Source organism: Schistocerca gregaria, chromosome 1 (assembly GCF_023897955.1).
Source record: "Schistocerca gregaria isolate iqSchGreg1 chromosome 1, iqSchGreg1.2, whole genome shotgun sequence".
Lineage (NCBI taxonomy): Eukaryota > Metazoa > Arthropoda > Insecta > Orthoptera > Acrididae > Schistocerca > Schistocerca gregaria.
This window is the reverse complement of record NC_064920.1, coordinates 1,043,060,568-1,043,077,406: the sequence shown is the minus strand read 5'-3', so window position 1 is coordinate 1,043,077,406 and position 16,839 is coordinate 1,043,060,568. Positions and strand designations below refer to the sequence as shown.

Genomic DNA, 16,839 nt, shown 5'->3' with positions numbered 1-16,839 from the left:
GTACTCGTACATCCATTACGTGTATCGCCGTACATGGGAGACATTGTGCTCGAAAATGGTTTCCCGGTGTCGCCAGATAAATGCAATATCGTATCGTATCTTACTCTGGGAGGTGGTCCCATTGTTCCAAAGTTTTGGAGAGGCACAGCGCTTTTAGTCCTGGCATCACTTTGTGGAGAGCCGTGGAGTACGACTCCATGTCACGATCGGTAGTGACTGAGGGAACGAATGCTCAGGTGTCATATCCGATGCTGGTCCACACTGTCTACGACCTGTCCGTGTGATGTTGAGGTACTCCAGTCATCAGCAAGGTAGGCAGATATGTCCCCGGTAGAACAAGTACAGTACCAGCTCGGACATGAACTCAGTCCCTATGTCATTAAACAGGATATCAAAGACCAGGACAGGATACAAAGACTTTGGGGCATCCTTCGCAACCGAATCAGCGGGTGTAACATCATGCTGATAAGTGAGGTCATACTGACAGGTTCTTTCTAGATTTGATTCGAGTAATTCACACAGAGTGTAATAAAATGACACATTCTCTGATTCTACTGGGTTATTAAATTTTCTCGTCATTTCTAACGGAAGAACACAAGTTATAAGGAAAGCAAATTGCGACCGTAACAAATGTAACGGGCCAGCACACACTAGATGGCGCAAGTTGATGAGTATAGTTCAGAAAAGTCCTACAATAATCTTCAGCCTTCGGTATCATTCAAAATGGAGTCTGAATACTTCTGTCCCACGGTGGCATGTAAATAAGTTGAGATTTCTAAATGCGTGTTTTGTGAATTTAAATGTTTGGAAAGGCTGAACACGCATCATCTGAAAAAGAAAAGACTGAAGACACACCTTCGCTCTTTGTTGTTTCGATTTCATTCTACTAAATGTCAAAAACACTTTTCCTGCTATTGTTATATTGGTGTTGCAATCCCTGCTCATAGATTAACACGCAGGGGATCGACCCTGCACACCAAGTTATGGTCGGATGGCCTATCAAACGAAGAATCGCGTGGGTTTTGTAAAAAGTTTTCTGCACTCATCTACACAACTTTTGGGTTGGTTCCTCATCCCAACCTCAGAACAGGGAAAGGTTGAGCCATGCTTAAGACACCGGAAACATTCTGTGGGAATGCTGCAGCTTTCTTGTGTATTACACTTCGCTATTGTTTATCCCTCGAAAGAAGCTTTTCCAAGACGATCTTAATAAGTATTTCGGCTTACTTGGAAGAACGTTGTCTTTGTTGCAAAAAGTTATGGCTGTCATATCTATTTTAAAGAAGATGCCGACAGATTAGAAGTACACAACAAATAACTGAGGACTTTCAGGTCAAGCGCTAATGTTAGATGAAGAAATTGGCTGAGGAGATCAAGGCGGTTCGCATGAGACCAGTCGTTGGATTCATAACAAAAATACATAGATAAAATAAATGCTCCTCTTAATTTTAGTTTTTCCTCGTTAACACTACAGAGCCCGTTCATAGAATATTGGCCATTACGAGCGCGTTAAGCAAATATTAATAATTAATTGGCAGCCAGCGTTTATGTATCTGTGTGCATGGAAACCAGTTTCAGCACCTCTCAAACATAAATATGTTTTAGGCTATGCATTCTACGTTATTTCATAACTAGTTTCGCCACGAACTATTTCAGTCTCCAATACTCATCATACGTGAGACCGCTCGCCTCGAAAGAGGAGGAATTGTTCCATACGTACATTTCAGCACACAGGTGGAGAAAACAACCCAACGCTAAATAATATGAAATACAATCGAAGACCGCTGGTACATAATTTGTTCAGTCTCTGATGGTGTGGCGATTGGAATTAACAACATTTGCTTAACAAGGCCCTATCCGCAATTAGTATTTAAAATGCACAAAATGAGTATAAAGAATTGTAGAGCACAGAAACCGCTTCAAATATATAGTCATTTAAAAATGTTATACAGGAATGAAGCTTTTCGATGTAATGGAAGCAGTAAATTAAATTAACTTGCAGACAGGAGGTATTCCAGTCTTGCAGTAGTCATACTGCAATATGACCAATTATTAAATTACTTTAAATATGCAACTTAGAGATAGGCACAACCAGGGTACAATTTGCCCTTTGTGTGTGTTTATGTTCATAAATTTACACTTATGCAATCTTAAGGCAAAAAAAATCAATTTGATGAATATGTGATGGACGTGAGCAAACGTTAATGTACTACGATTTCACAAACGCACGATCCAAAGGGTGAAATTATACTCAACTTTTGGCAGTAAAAAAATCTTCTGCCTAAATCAAGCCTCTCGTTGAATGGAATAGAGGAATCGCGCGTTAACAGGGTCCGGTCGGCCCCGACTTCAAACCCTGAGATTTCCGTCACACTGCGATCTCGCAGAACAAGGTTTGCTCGCGTCGGCCACTATACACGTTTCTGAAAACAGGAAAACATGAGCGGCAGACACATTGTAGTATTTACAAGCTACACAAATATAAATATAGAAAAGCAGTACCTTAACATAAACATATTACAAGTTAACCCCTGAACAGAATTAAGAAGCTTGGTTTCCTTTCATAAAAAAAATATCTACATACTAAGTACTTAACGGGACAACCCATACACACAAGAAATTATATTGAGAAACAACAACTACCATTAACTGGTAAAACTAGAAAATTCTAAATCTATAACTAAATTAAGAAATGATGTTCAAGTAAACCAGCTACCTTCAGCGTGCCACTAAGCACCAAATTCAAACTTACAGATGCGGGGCGCCACTTCAGTAAAATAATTTCATGGCCGTTCCAGAACATAACTTGCCTGGCCACCACTGCAGTGAATGCTTTGCTGCCCACTAGCCCGAGCAACTGCAACAGTCAACAGATCTTAAGTACACAGTAATATTCACCATATATAGGAGGAAACACCACGAAAGCTTGGCGATTAATTTTTCCTTCTTCATGTGAAATTCACAAGCCATCCATCCACATAGCTCTCGAGGTATTAGCAAATCCTGGTCGCCACTGGCTGTGTCAATACAACTTTAATACTTTCCTTCGTTGCTTCAACTCAACTGGTCCTCACGGCATGCGGCCGTGCCAAGTGACATGGTGTTGCCAACTCCCCACAACGACAACATCGGAAGCACGTCACGTCACAGACTGACTCGGCTCATGAGCGGATCCACTCTCCTCGACTTGCGTACCCGCGCCACCATAAATAGCCTGCCTCAAAGACGCAAAGAGAACAAGGCACAGGGACAACGCTCAAAGATGGAAGTAAGAATAGATATCGCCTGGTGCCAGAAACCCACTGGCTCATCTGAGCAAGAATAGTATGAGTGATATTGAAACTTCCCCTTAGAAAAATTTATAAATGACCGTACTGATAAACCTCTTACATTATTTGCTTTTCAAACAGCTGAGCAAAACTGAACGTACTCAGACATTACTCTCTTTACTTATTCTGATCAACACTAAACTGACACACAATCTGTTTAGCGCAACGCAATCAGAGTTTTAATAATCCCTACAATAGAATAGCCCTGACTAACAATAACCTATACCTTTCATGAATCACTTACCTCACAAAAATCTTCGTTACTCAAACTACTGCAATACAGCGAGGGCCAATACTGCCAGCTAAATAAAAGATTTTAACTATGAAGTCACCAACTACTGATAGGCATAGTTAGCAAATGAAAGATTTTTATAGAGAACAAACAATGTATTTACCTTAGTAGTGTTCAAAATTCATATATCAGTTCGTGACATCCAGTCTTACAAATTTACTGTCTCTGATGGAAACACCTCCAGATCATCCACTCTCAAAACTCCGCCATCTCTCTCCCTACATCCACCACTGCTGGCGGCTCAAGTCCCACTGCGCAACGCTACACGCTGTCAACATCCAACTGCCCAACACTACAATAGCGACTATTTCAACAATGCCACAGACTGCACACAGCACAGCCAGTGTTTTACATACACAGCGCTAGGTGACGTTACCAACACAAAACCCTAAACAGCCTACTTACAATATTTGAGTTACAAGCGTAAATACTAGCTTTGTAGCTTATCAGGAGACCACTGACTGAAAAGCAGAAGCCTTGAGTTATCGATGGGGTCGCATAAAAGAAGGACAGTTTGCTAGCTTTCGGAGTTACACTTTGACGAGCTAGAGTAAAATAAACACACACACACACACACACACACACACACACACACACACACACACACACACACACACACACATGTACACATATGCATACACAAACCTGTGCCCCCTGTATAGTGCATCTAGATTTATCGACAACTCAACAGTTCTGCTTTTCGGTGAATACTCTCCCTCAGTCCTGACTTATATGAATTTCACCAGAACTTTTCACAACATTTGTACCTTAGCATTTATGTAACGATTTGTGTGAAGTTCTTTGAGACACAGTGTGTATTCACTGGGTGTCGCATAGCTCTCTGCGAACTTTGCAAGTTCGTACCCGAGTCTACGGCCAGTCATGTTTCTCTCTATGTTTAGGGTATCAGAGAAGTGCAGAGCAGCCACAGTGTCACTACTAAGCCTATAAGTCTGTCAGTGAGAGAGGTGTGAGTGGGAGGTGCCTTGTTTGCAGGCGCCGCTCTCGTCTACCAGCCAGTGGCGGTGCCGGCCCACCATCACGTGGAGTTGCGCAGCGTGAGGGAGCAGCCGCAGGGGGCGTTCCTGCTGCACTCGCTGTACCCTGCACAAGGTGAGTGCCTTCTAAAGTACATGTGGAACCCTTTAATTCATATGTTCGGACTGCTCCGATGGGAAGCGCGCTTTCCGCGAATGGCTGCGATCTAGCTTCGAGGCAGTGCACCACAACGAAACCAGCACCTCCAGAATAGGTATTCCACAAGTATCGCATTTGGGTCCGATTACGTTCTTGTTATGTGTAAGTGATGTTCCGTCACACATCCAAGAAATAGAAAGCGTTCTGTTTGCTAACGAGGTAATGGGAAAGCGTAATCTGTTGAAAATGTAAGTGTAACTTTCAAAATGGACCAGCACATAAGATTTCTTAGATTTTAAAAGCTTTTTCTTTTTAATTTTTTATTTTACGTAATGTGCTGTTTACTGTTTTTTCGTTTGGATGTCTAATAAATAGTTTAAACATAGTTCGTCTCATGTCAAGATAATCCATAGTGCCACAAAGACTTATGATTTAGTTCACGTTGAAACATTCGTGGTGCAGTTCCAAGGATACTAGCTGATCGCGGCCCAGCAGTATACTCCTAGTTTTTGTTACCTCAGTGAGTGTTTCTCGAGAAAGACATTACATTACAAATTTAATGTATTGCGAATACATAGAAAGAAGGATCCTTGGTTGTATGATTATATGATAACGGAACAGACACTGGTAGGAGATACTTCTGTAAAATATCTGCGAGTATGCGTGAGGAACGATTTGAAATGGAATGATCATATAAAATTAATTGTTGGTAAGGCGGGTGCCAGGTTGAGATTCATTGGGAGAGTCCTTAGAAAATGTAGTCCATCAAAAAGGAGGTGGCTTACAAAACACCCGTTCGACCTATACTTGAGTATTCCTCATCAGTGTGGGATCCGTACCAGGTCGGGTGACAGAGGAGATAGGGAAGATCCAAAGAAGAGTGGCACGTTTCGTCACAGGGTTATTTGCTAAGCGTGATAGCGTTACGCAGATGTTTAGCAAACTCAAGTGGCAGACTCTGCAAGAGAGGCGCTCTGCATCGCGGTGTAGCTTGCTGTTCAGGTTTCGAGAGGGTGCGTTTCTGGATGAGGTATCGAATATATTGCTTCTCCTGCTTATACCTCCCGAGGAGATCACAAATGTAAAATTAGAGAGATTCGAGCGCGCACGGAGGCCTTCCGGCAGTCGTTCTTCCCGCGAACCATACGCGACTGGAACAGAAAAGGGAGGTACTGACAGTGGCACGTAAAGTGCTCTCCGTCACACACCGTTGGGTGGCTTGCGGAGTATAAATGTAGATGTAGATGAACTTTGTGGAGTTTAAAAAATACAATTAGGAAAAAGGACAACTGGCGAACATCTTAGTTGTTATAAACCATCCCATCAGATTTTATTACGTGTGTGGAAAACTAATCAAAGAAAACTACTCACTGATTTAGTTAAGAAGGGACATACACTGTGTTTTGATTGGACTGTTGTTGATAAAGTAAGAGTTTTGTGCCTGACACTGCCTGTATAACCTGTACTACCACTTTAACCGAATGGTTGAAAGGAAAGCGCCGACCTTTACCATTTGCTATTTCAGTGGTGTAGTGTGAGCCTAAAGATCATATTTCAAAATGTTACTTCTGTTACATAAAGACTGCATGAAATTCAAACAGAAACAGACATGAGATAAAATATCGAAATATGTCAACACTGCAATTTCCTGTTCCGAGATGAAGCCACGGTAGCCGACCCAGAAATAGCTGCTTGGTCCTCTTTCAGACAAACGGTGAAGAGGCTTCTGGGCAACAGAGAAGATGATAATTATGTTTTTATTGTGAATGATCTGTTACACGGCTTCAAGAATATCGTGTGTAGGATGTCTCATAAAATTCCAACTTTGATTTCTTTATAGAAAATTTTGGAGCCGTAAGCGATGATCAGATTGAATGATCTCCCTAAGATATACCCAAGATGGAACACTATTATCAAAGTTACTTGAACCCTACGATTCTGGGTGACTACTGCTGGGGTCCTGATACGGAAAGTGATGTAAACGGGAAACGAAAGAAAAGTATGGTTGTCACATTTTTCAAGTACTAAAGAAAACTGCAGTTAAATATATGTTGTGAACTAATTTAAACCGTCTATTGGCGTCATGCCTATATGTGCATATTAAGCAGTATTGGGTTCCACATTTATGAATATGCATTTCTTTTTTGTTTTAATTTCTTAACGTTTGCCAGTACTATTTTCATTTTGCTACTTATGTAGGAAACGTGACGTGATAGAGAAAAAAAAATGATTTTACCGGTGAATTCAGCACCCCAAAATTTGGTAAATTCAGCAATTTACAAATCAGATGCAGAAAAAGTTTAAATTTTGTTGATTTTTGTATAAACTGAAATCGAAGTTGCATGTTACAGATATTCTTGAGCCTTTAAGTTGTGCAACTTTCCTGTTACGGATAACATTAGATTTTGTTAGAAGCAATACGTTCACTTCCTGTTTTACGGAGTATTTCATCGTTAGGAGAGAATGATAACGATAATAAGTGGTGTCCACTATACAAAGCTAACTGAAAGCTTTTTAAAGAAAGGGACATATTTACAACACCACAGTCTTATGAGAATTGTGGTGATAAATCAGTCATAGTTAAACATCAGTAATATTCATTAATATGATTCTAGACAGAGAAATAACTTACTTCATCCAGCTTTCAGCATTAAACTATCCAGCCATACAACAATTTTGACCACTTATCCAGTGATGTAAAGGATTTAGTCATCATCATCACATCCAGTTTTTGTTTAGGCATCCTTACCTGTTCCAATTTCAAGCAGACACCTATCGATGCTTCCATCTGTTCTTAGGACACAGAACATTTCCTTCTCCTTGAGATGTGTATCTATACATCAATTTACGTTTTCTTTCATTTTATATCAATTGGATACGTTCATACCCTTTCTTTCTCCTCTTAATTTCTGAAGTACGCTTTTGACACCCAGCTCATTTCTAATTAAGCTATTCTTTTCTCCGATCTGTGAATCTGTGACCAGCTAGTGGTTTTAGGAGACTACTCTGTGCTGTTTCAGTCCTCCTTGGTTGACTGGAGGTTACAGTACTAGTCTCTGAACCCTACGATAGCAGTGGTACTCGCGTCACGTTATAGAATTGTAGCACCGTCCCTTTCCCAAATTTTGAGGCGAGTACGGTTATGGCTTGTAACAACTGTTGAATTTTTTATAACTTGATTCTTGATCATTAGACGTAATATATGAAATCTCGCATCTCAAGTATTTAATAGTATTCATTTGTTCCAGAGGTTTATCATCAATTGTTATTTTTGCTTTTAATGTTCCTTACAATGGAGAGTCACTATTGTATTTTTATCTTTAGATATTGTCATATTATTAGTATAATCATTTGCTACCTCACACAGGGACCAAATTTCCTTATGTAATTTATCTTCCGAGCACCTAAAATTATTTGATCATATATTAACAGGAATATTTTATAATTTCGTTGTTGAGCTTACAACGATACACCACTTTATTCTGCCATTTCTTTAAGACGTCGTCTATGTATATACTAAATATGAAAGGAGACCATTGTCTTACTTCCTGAGAGACGGTTCTCGCCAACGGGCTTGTGAGCAATACGATTAACGTCATATAAAACTCAAACTGTAATCTGATCTCCTTGACATATCCTTTCACGCCGTATAGGAAAATTTCTGAGTTAGTGATGACACGGTACGTGTGTGTGTGACTATGGTTAGGTTTGTGTGTGTGTGTGTGTGTGTGTGTGTGTGTGTGTGTGTGTGTGAGAGAGAGAGAGAGAGAGAGAGAGAGAGATAGAGAGAGAGAGAGAGAGAGAGAGAGAGAGAGAGAGACTGAACCACAGCAGAAGTAAAAAAAATGCCCACATGCGAGTAGGATTAGTGTGCTTAGGGCTTCGTACATATATCATCCACTCTGGGAATCGAGAAACAAAACGATTTTTGCCTTTTATCGATATCGATACTGGCAAGATACTGGTTCCTGGATTTCCAAGACAGTATCAGACTCTCCTCAGACTAGCCCTGACGTACAAAAAGAAGCGATCAGGGGAGTTCAGTTGATGTATGTGGGGAGAGAAGATTTATTTAGTTACTAAAACATTACTACAATTACATTTTATATTTGAATGTTGTAGTTATTGTCTTTTATACTTTTGACTGGTGAGGAATGCATTGGATGTTCAAATGGTAAAAGATATTTTTATGGATATCATTAAAATTTTACAAGTTCCAGATATTTTACTTTACTTGCGCTTTCGAACCTTCCTTCTTGCCGAATTTCATGCTCCTAGGTCAACTGGAAGTACGCATAGGTTTTCATGAGTGGGTTTGCGAGTATCAAAGTATATGATATGAGCCATTCTTTTGATGCACTGACTTAGAAACTTAAATCTTTTACGACGCTAAGGGGCCATGGACGTTACTATGTAACATATATTTCATTTTGATACACCAAATTGTTCAGGAAAAAAAAAGGCTCTTAACAGACAGAGAGACAAACAGACAGAATGATGAGAAATTTTAAAAAAAATGTAATATATAATTACAGATTAACATTTCTTGGATATTTTCCTTTACTTGTACTATGAAACCTTGCTCTTGATTCTAGGTTAATGGAAACCAGCCTACAGGTTCCGGTGAGTGAGTGGTAGAGTATCAAAATATGAGACATAAATGGCCGTTGATTGCATTGACTTAGAAGCTCAAAATATTTACACATCCAAGGCACTATAGACCTTAATACGTTCCTGAGAAAAAGGGGTTTCTAACAGTCTGAGGAACAGTCAGACGGATGGACAATAAAGTCAATTTTTTGTAGACTAAGACACAGAACCCTAAAAATGGTAGCTTGAAACCCTCACCTAAATAGTACGTTGACATATTTTTGCTGAGAAAGTGCTCTGTATTTCTGAAGCTGACTCGTTCAACATCATAATGAGGGATCAGAATCAGGAGCAAAAGAACAAGGGAATAATTAAACTGAAAGAAACTGATTCCTGATCCGGTACAGTGTTTCATTATGTCTGCAGTTTTACAGAAGGCACCAGACCAAGATTTCCAGGCTCTTCATTCCCTTTCTCAAGTTAGCTGTTACGTATCCACTTGACACAAATGTTGCCCTCTTGCAGTTGCCGCGGCCCCTGAAAGCAGTCATGTCCGTGTTGTTCGCTCGCCGACCAAGTACAAGTTCGGCGGCAAGGGCGGCTACGGCGGCTACGGCGGCTACGGCGGAGGCTATCCCGGAGGTTACGGAGGCCACGGTGGAGGCTACCCTGTCGGCGGCTACGGAGGCGGCTGCAACACCTGCGGCGGCGGCGGCTACGGCGGCTACCCCAGCTACGGAGGCTCCTACAGCCAGTCCTCCAGCCAGGCCTCCAGCCAGTCCTCCAGTGGCTCTGTCGGCTGGTAGGTCTCTGCCACCTAGCTAACGAACAATAAGTAGTAATACAGTAAGCGTAGACAACGGTAGTTTTATCAGTCGACTTGGCCATTTAAGGTCCTATCCGCATTGCCTGTATGTCATGTGTGTTGCATACCTCTCGGGCGGTACCTCCTTTCGATCGCTTTATCTGCGTATGCGAGAAACGTCTCACTAGTTTCCCCAACAGACATGGAGCGTTGAACCATCTAGAAACAAAGTTAGAATATACACTCCTGGAAACTGAAATAAGAACACCGTGAATTCATTGTCCCAGGAAGGGGAAACTTTATTGACACATTCCTGGGATCAGATACATCACATGATCACACTGACAGAACCACAGGTACATAGACACAGGCAACAGAGCATGCACAATGTCGGCACTAGTACAGTGTATATCCACCTTTCGCAGCAATGCTGGCTGCTATTCTCCCATGGAGACGATCGTAGAGATTCTGGATGTATTCCTGTGGAACGGCTTGCCATGCCATTTCCACCTGGCGCCTCAGTTGGACCAGCGTTCGTTCTGGACGTGCAGACCGCGTGAGACGACGCTTCATCCAGTACCAAACATGCTCAATGGGGGACAGATCCGGAGATCTTGCTGGTCAGGGTAGTTGACTTACACCTTCTAGAGCACGTTGGGTGGCACCGGATACATGCGGACGTGCATTGTCCTGTTGGAACAGCAAGTTCATTTGCCGGTCTAGGAATGGTAGAACGATGGGTTCGATGACGGTTTGGATGTACCGTGCACTATTCAGTGTCCCCTCGACGATCACCAGAGGTGTACGGCCAGTGTAGGAGATCGTTCCCCACACCATGATGCCGGGTGTTGGCCCTGTGTGCCTCGGTCGTATGCAGTCCTGATTGTGGCGCTCACCTGCACGGCGCCAAACACGCATACGACCATCATTGGCACCAAGGCAGAAGCGACTCTCATCGCTGAAACGACACGTCTCCATTCGTCCCTCCATTCACGCCTGTCGCGACACCACTGTAGGCGGGCTGCACGATGTTGGGGCGTGAGCGGAAGACGGCCTAAAGGTGTGCGGGACCGTAGCCCAGCTTCATGGTGACGGTTGCGAATGGTCCTCGCCGATACCCCAGGAGCAACAGTGTCCCTAATTTTCTGGGAAGTGGCGGTGCGGTCCCCTCCGGCACTGCGTAGGATCCTACGGTCTTGGCGTGCATCCGTGCGTCGCTGCGGTCCGGTCCCAGGTCGACGGTCACGTGCACCTTCCACCGACCACTGGCGAACACATCGATGTACTGTGGAGACCTCACGCCCCACGTGTTGAGCAATTCGGCGGTACGTCCACCCGGCCCCCGCATGCCCACTATACGCCCTCGCTCAAAGTCCGTCAACTGCACATACGGTTCACGTCGACGCTGTCGCGGCATGCTACCAGTGTTAAAGACTGCGATGGAGCTCCGTATGCCACGGCAAACTGGCTGACACTGACGGCGGCGGTGCACAAATGCTGCGCAGCTAGCGCCATTCGACGGCCAACACCGCGGTTCCTGGTGTGTCCGCTGTGCCGTGCGTGTGATCATTGCTTGTACAGCCCTCTCGCAGTGTCCGGAACAAGTACGGTGGGTCTGACACACCGGTGTCAATGTGTTCTTTTTTCCATTTCCAGGAGTGTATAAAGCAGCACATAGTCTATGGAACGGTTTTGCTCTACACAGTTATTTTCCTGTCTGTTATTTAAAAATAAACAGTATTTACTGCAATACAGGGCGAGTCAGAAGTCCTTGGACACCTTAATAAGTTGGAAGATTAAAAGGAAAATTGAAATGTTGTGATGGGGACGTAGGTTTGATGTGGGGCCGCAACTTTTGGAGTGAATATCATTCATGGCCGCCATCTTGAAATCCGCCATACGCATACAACAAACCTGTGACTCAATTGAAGGAGACACTCTCCTCCATGTGCAGCCAGAGTGGTTGAGGCAACTACAGTTGTGCCTTGCTGTGTTGTAGCAGTCGGTATGAAGGTAGTTTCCCAACATTGAACATTAATAACTTCTAAACTGTACAAGATAGACAGAAACAAATTACACCAAGTAATTCCAGAGGTCAAGAGAGTGTTATTTGTTGTTTCATACACCCTCTCCCCATTTAAAAAAAAAGACTTGAATCCAAAATGGCGGATTTCAAGATGGCGGCCATGAATGACATTCCCTCCTGAAGTTGCAGCCTCCATGTCAAACCTGTTCCCATCATCACATTTCAATTTTCCCTTTAATCTTCCAACTTATGATGGTGTCCAAGGACTTTTGAATCGCTCTGTATTGAAATTGTGTATATTTAGTTTTGGTTTTATTCAAAAACTGTTCATTTGTAAAGTGAAGCAAAAAAATCAGAGATTCGGAAAACATATCAAACTGCTTCAATACTCCCTGAACTTATAACTATGGTTATTCGGAAAGTAAGAAACGATCGGTCACAAAATGGAAATTATAGTGAAAATCTGATGAAGCTTTGCACAGATGCGTTGGGCACTATGTCTGGTACGCCCGCATCATGTCGCTCTTTTCGGTTCTGAGCTCACAGTGAGAAAGTGAAAATGGCTAGAAATTAGCGTCTGCCGCTAAGTATGAGGGCCTGGCGAAAAATTTCGCCTGAAGCTATGCAGTCCACATAACGTAACTGTCATGCAGTTTGTTCTACACGAGAACTCTCGGCCGCACTCTGCAGGGGCAATGAAGATGCTCCTGCAGCGTTTTCGATGGGAAGTGTTTGATCACCCGCAATATGGCCCGTAATTGGCTACCCCTGAAGTTCATCTCTGCTGAAATGACCCATTGGCTACGAAGACAATATTTTGACACAGACAACGAGATTTAGTCCAGAGTAGAAAATTGTCGAAAAGCACTGGCTGTTGTCTTCTATAACGACGGAAAAATAGATGTCTAAGCTTGAGCGGCGGCTGTGTAGAGAAGAAGCGGGAAGGTGTAGCTAACCTTTGGCAATAAAACAGTTTTGATTTTCACTGTGTTTCCCATTTCGTGACCTATCGTTCCTTACTTTTCGAATAGCCCTCGTAAAACTTGTTTCTGCTAAACGTAAAGAACATTCACACTTATCAATAAGAATAGGTAACTCTTCCTTTGATCATCATGAAGAACGTTCCTATGAGTACAAAATAATAACAGTAATTGTAAAGATTCTTTATGTTTTTAGGTGTGAACTGTACTTGCATTAAAAGTAATTACTTTGATTGCATAAAATCACGTAAGTTATGCGATGTGCTAATTTTCCATAGTTATAAAGAGATATATAACACACAATGGAGTAACACTGAACGACGTATATGCAAGACAAACAAGTAAACAAAAAGCAAACACAACTCGTCGGCTCCCAGTTCCTCTCTCGTATATTCATTCTCTTCCGTTTCTCTCTCTACATATGCTAACAGTGCCACCGGTAATCCGACTATTTACTACGTCATTTATGTGGTGTACCAAAACTATGGAACCTTAGTTTTGCTAGAACGCAGGTCTATCTCACCAATCATTCGGCAGTAGCCTCAGGTACCTACAGTGTTTAAAGTGGGCGTCCTTTTCTGAAGCACGAAAATCTACTCAGTAAGAAATAACTCTATAAACAGCAGTCAGTATTACATCTATACTCTGAAAACCACAATCATGTGCTTTGGCAGAGGGCACTTCCCACTGTACAACGTATAACGCTTTTCGGCATTCCAATCGCGTACGGCCACGGGGCAAATGATGACATAAAAGTTTATGTAAGCTCTGTAAAGAGTCTAATTTTGCCTGTACCGTCCCCACCCTTGCGCCATGTAGGCAGTTGTACGAGGGACGTTCAGTAGTTAATGTACCAGATTTTGATTTTCTTTTCTGAAAGTATTCCAATGCACCTTACTGATCCCCAGTCTTTTGGCTACGAAACTCTATTTTTCAACTCTCCTTTCAGTGCGACGGTCTTATGCCACATTCCTGAGACGACCTGTATGTCCGCATCGTAGCACCCTACGCCTTGCTGCGTCAGTAACCTCCCCAACATGCATGCACTGCTTCCCACGGAGTGCATCCTACATTGGGACAAACAGTTAAAACTACGAATGTACGAGTTTTGGGTGTAACATGGATAAGGAAAAACAGTCCCATGAAATTCTGCGAGCTTCTCTCGGGTGTCCAGACCTGTGTGAGGTCTTGTGTTGTCATGGAGCAAGTCGTCTGCAGTTTCTTGGGTGTCGAACACACTGAAGTCTTTTTTTTCAGTTTCCTGAGGTTAGCAGTGGTTGGGAAGGGAGTGAGACAGGGTTGTAGCCTCTTCCCGATGTTATTTAATCTGTATATTGATCAAGTAGTAAAGGAAGCAAAAGAAAAATTCGGAGTAGATATTAAGATCCATGGAGAAAAAAATAAAAACTTTGAGGTTCGCTGATGACATTGTAATTCTGTCAGAGACGACAAAGGACTTGGAAGAGCAGATGAACGGAATGGACAGTGTCTTGAAACAAGGAAATAAGATGAACATCAACAAAAGCAAAACGAGGATAATGGAATGTAGTCGAATTAAGTCGGGTGATGCTGAGGGAATTAGATTAGGAAGTGAGGCACTTAAAGTTGTAAAGGAGTTTTGCTATTAGGGGAGCAAAATAACTGATGATGGTCGAAGTATACATAAAATGTAGACTGGCAATGGCAAGGAAAGCATTTCTGAAGAAGAGAAATTCGTTAACATCGAGTACAGATTTAAGTGTAAGGAAGTCGTTTTTGAAAGTATTTGTATGGAGTGTAGCCATGTATGGAAGTGAAACATGGACGATAAATAGTTTGGACAAGAGGAGAATAGAAGCTTTAGAAATGTGGTGCTACAGAAGAATGCTGAAGATTAGATGGGTAGATCACATAACTAATGAGGAGGTACTGAATAGGGTTGGGGAGAAGATGAGTTTATGGCACAACTTGACAAGAAGAGGGGACCGGTTGGTAGGACATGTTCTAAGGCATCAAGGGATCACAAATTTAACATTGGAGGGCAACCTGGAGGTTAAAAATCATAGAGGGAGACCAAGAGATGAATACACTAAGCAGATTCAGACGGATATAGGTTGCAGTAGGTTCTGGGAGATGAAGAAGCTTGCACAGGATAGAGTAGCATGGAGAGCTGCATCAAACCAGTCTCAGGACTGAAGACCACAACAACAACAACGAAGGTAACACAACACACTTCAGAGTTTATCGTGGGTAGAAATAAAACAGAACAGCCCCTTGCCCTTCAGAGTCCGTGAAGATCTTCACCATGACATTACCTGTTGATAGTGCGGCTTTGAACTATTTCTTCGGAGCAGAGGTGCATGACGGAACTCCATGGATTTGTGTTTTGTTTCCATTTCGAGCTAATGAATCCATCTCTCATGGCCTGTGACGAGTTTCGACAAAAAAATGTGACAATCACCAGCGTAAACAGCAAGCTGTTCCGCACAGATGGTCCTTCGATGCTCTTTATGATCTTATGTCACGCAGCGAGGAATCCAGTGGTCATGCACCTTTGAGCACTACAACAGGTGGACCAGTGTGTCGATACTACCAACAGATAAATGTGGTGCCTGTTCTTTCGCCTTCTCTCTCTACCACATATGAGGTGCTTTTACAGTTTCGCTTTTTAATCTTTTTAATTCCTTATTTTTCGACGTATCTCTCTCTCTCTCCCCCTCTCTCTCCCTCTCTCTGCTTCTCTCTCTCTTGTTCTCTCTGTCTCTCTCTCTCTCTCTCTCTCTCTCTCTCTTACACACACACACACACACACACACACACACACACACACACAAACACACACACATATGGTAATTTCAGCTGAATGTCTGTATAATTTGTGTGTACTCTATAGTGAAATGGCCAGTCTTCTCTGTTCTTCTGCGAAATATCTCAGGATTTGCTATCACTATGGAGTGTCAGTTCAAAAACGACTCTAATTTATTTACCTGAAAACGTAAAGAAATAGAATAACCGACCTCTGTATCTCCATTTACACGGGCACTTCATGTATGCATTTAAAAGCCAGTATTACAATGAATCAATAACATATTTTTTTTTCTCAGGGGTCGCAGGAGATAAGAAGTCTGTCATGGAACGCAGCTTACCAGACACAACCTCTCCTGGATGTCATCCCACTACATCACTGTTTTACATGTGTTTGTAACATATAAAAATAAAAATGTCTACTTTTAATTGTTGTGTATTTAATCAGATAAGAAAAGTCAAAAGCATATTTCTGGATATATGATGGTAAAACGAAGAATTAGATGTATTAAGCTTATGCAAAATTAAAATTATATACAGTGTAATCCGGCAAAAAACTCTTAAAACGAATGGAAAGCCACCCATTCCGCAAAAAAAATATGAACACTACATTGGATAACACAGCCGCTTGAAAGAGTGGTGCAAATTCAGCAATAATTACAAACATGTTACACTGTTACAGTGTACTTTCCACAATTGCTCGATCAGAAATTCAGTCGGAAACGCAACGACATTTCCTCAACACGGTGCTTGCTAAGTAAAGTCGTCCATGTACCCAGGTACAAAATATATACGAAACGGAAGTAGATAGATAGTAATTACTGGTACGTAAGGCTTTCACCTATTATTCTCAAAAAGTCCTTAGATATCAGAAAACTAACCTACAAGATCTGTGA

The 16,839-nt window shown here is 42.1% G+C and overlaps 1 protein-coding gene across 1 annotated transcript in view; it reads left to right on the top strand.

Annotated features, from left to right (window-relative positions):
• Window positions 1–16,372, top strand: part of LOC126280525 (uncharacterized) — a 28,013-nt gene extending 11,641 nt beyond the window's left edge. The window contains exons 2-4 of the mRNA XM_049979773.1: window positions 4,618–4,734; window positions 9,874–10,150; window positions 16,243–16,372. Of these exons, the coding sequence (XP_049835730.1) occupies window positions 4,618–4,734; window positions 9,874–10,150; window positions 16,243–16,258 (410 nt within the window). The 3' untranslated portion in view covers window positions 16,259–16,372. The remainder of the gene's footprint in view (window positions 1–4,617; window positions 4,735–9,873; window positions 10,151–16,242) is intronic.
• Window positions 16,373–16,839: the final 467 nt, after the last annotated feature.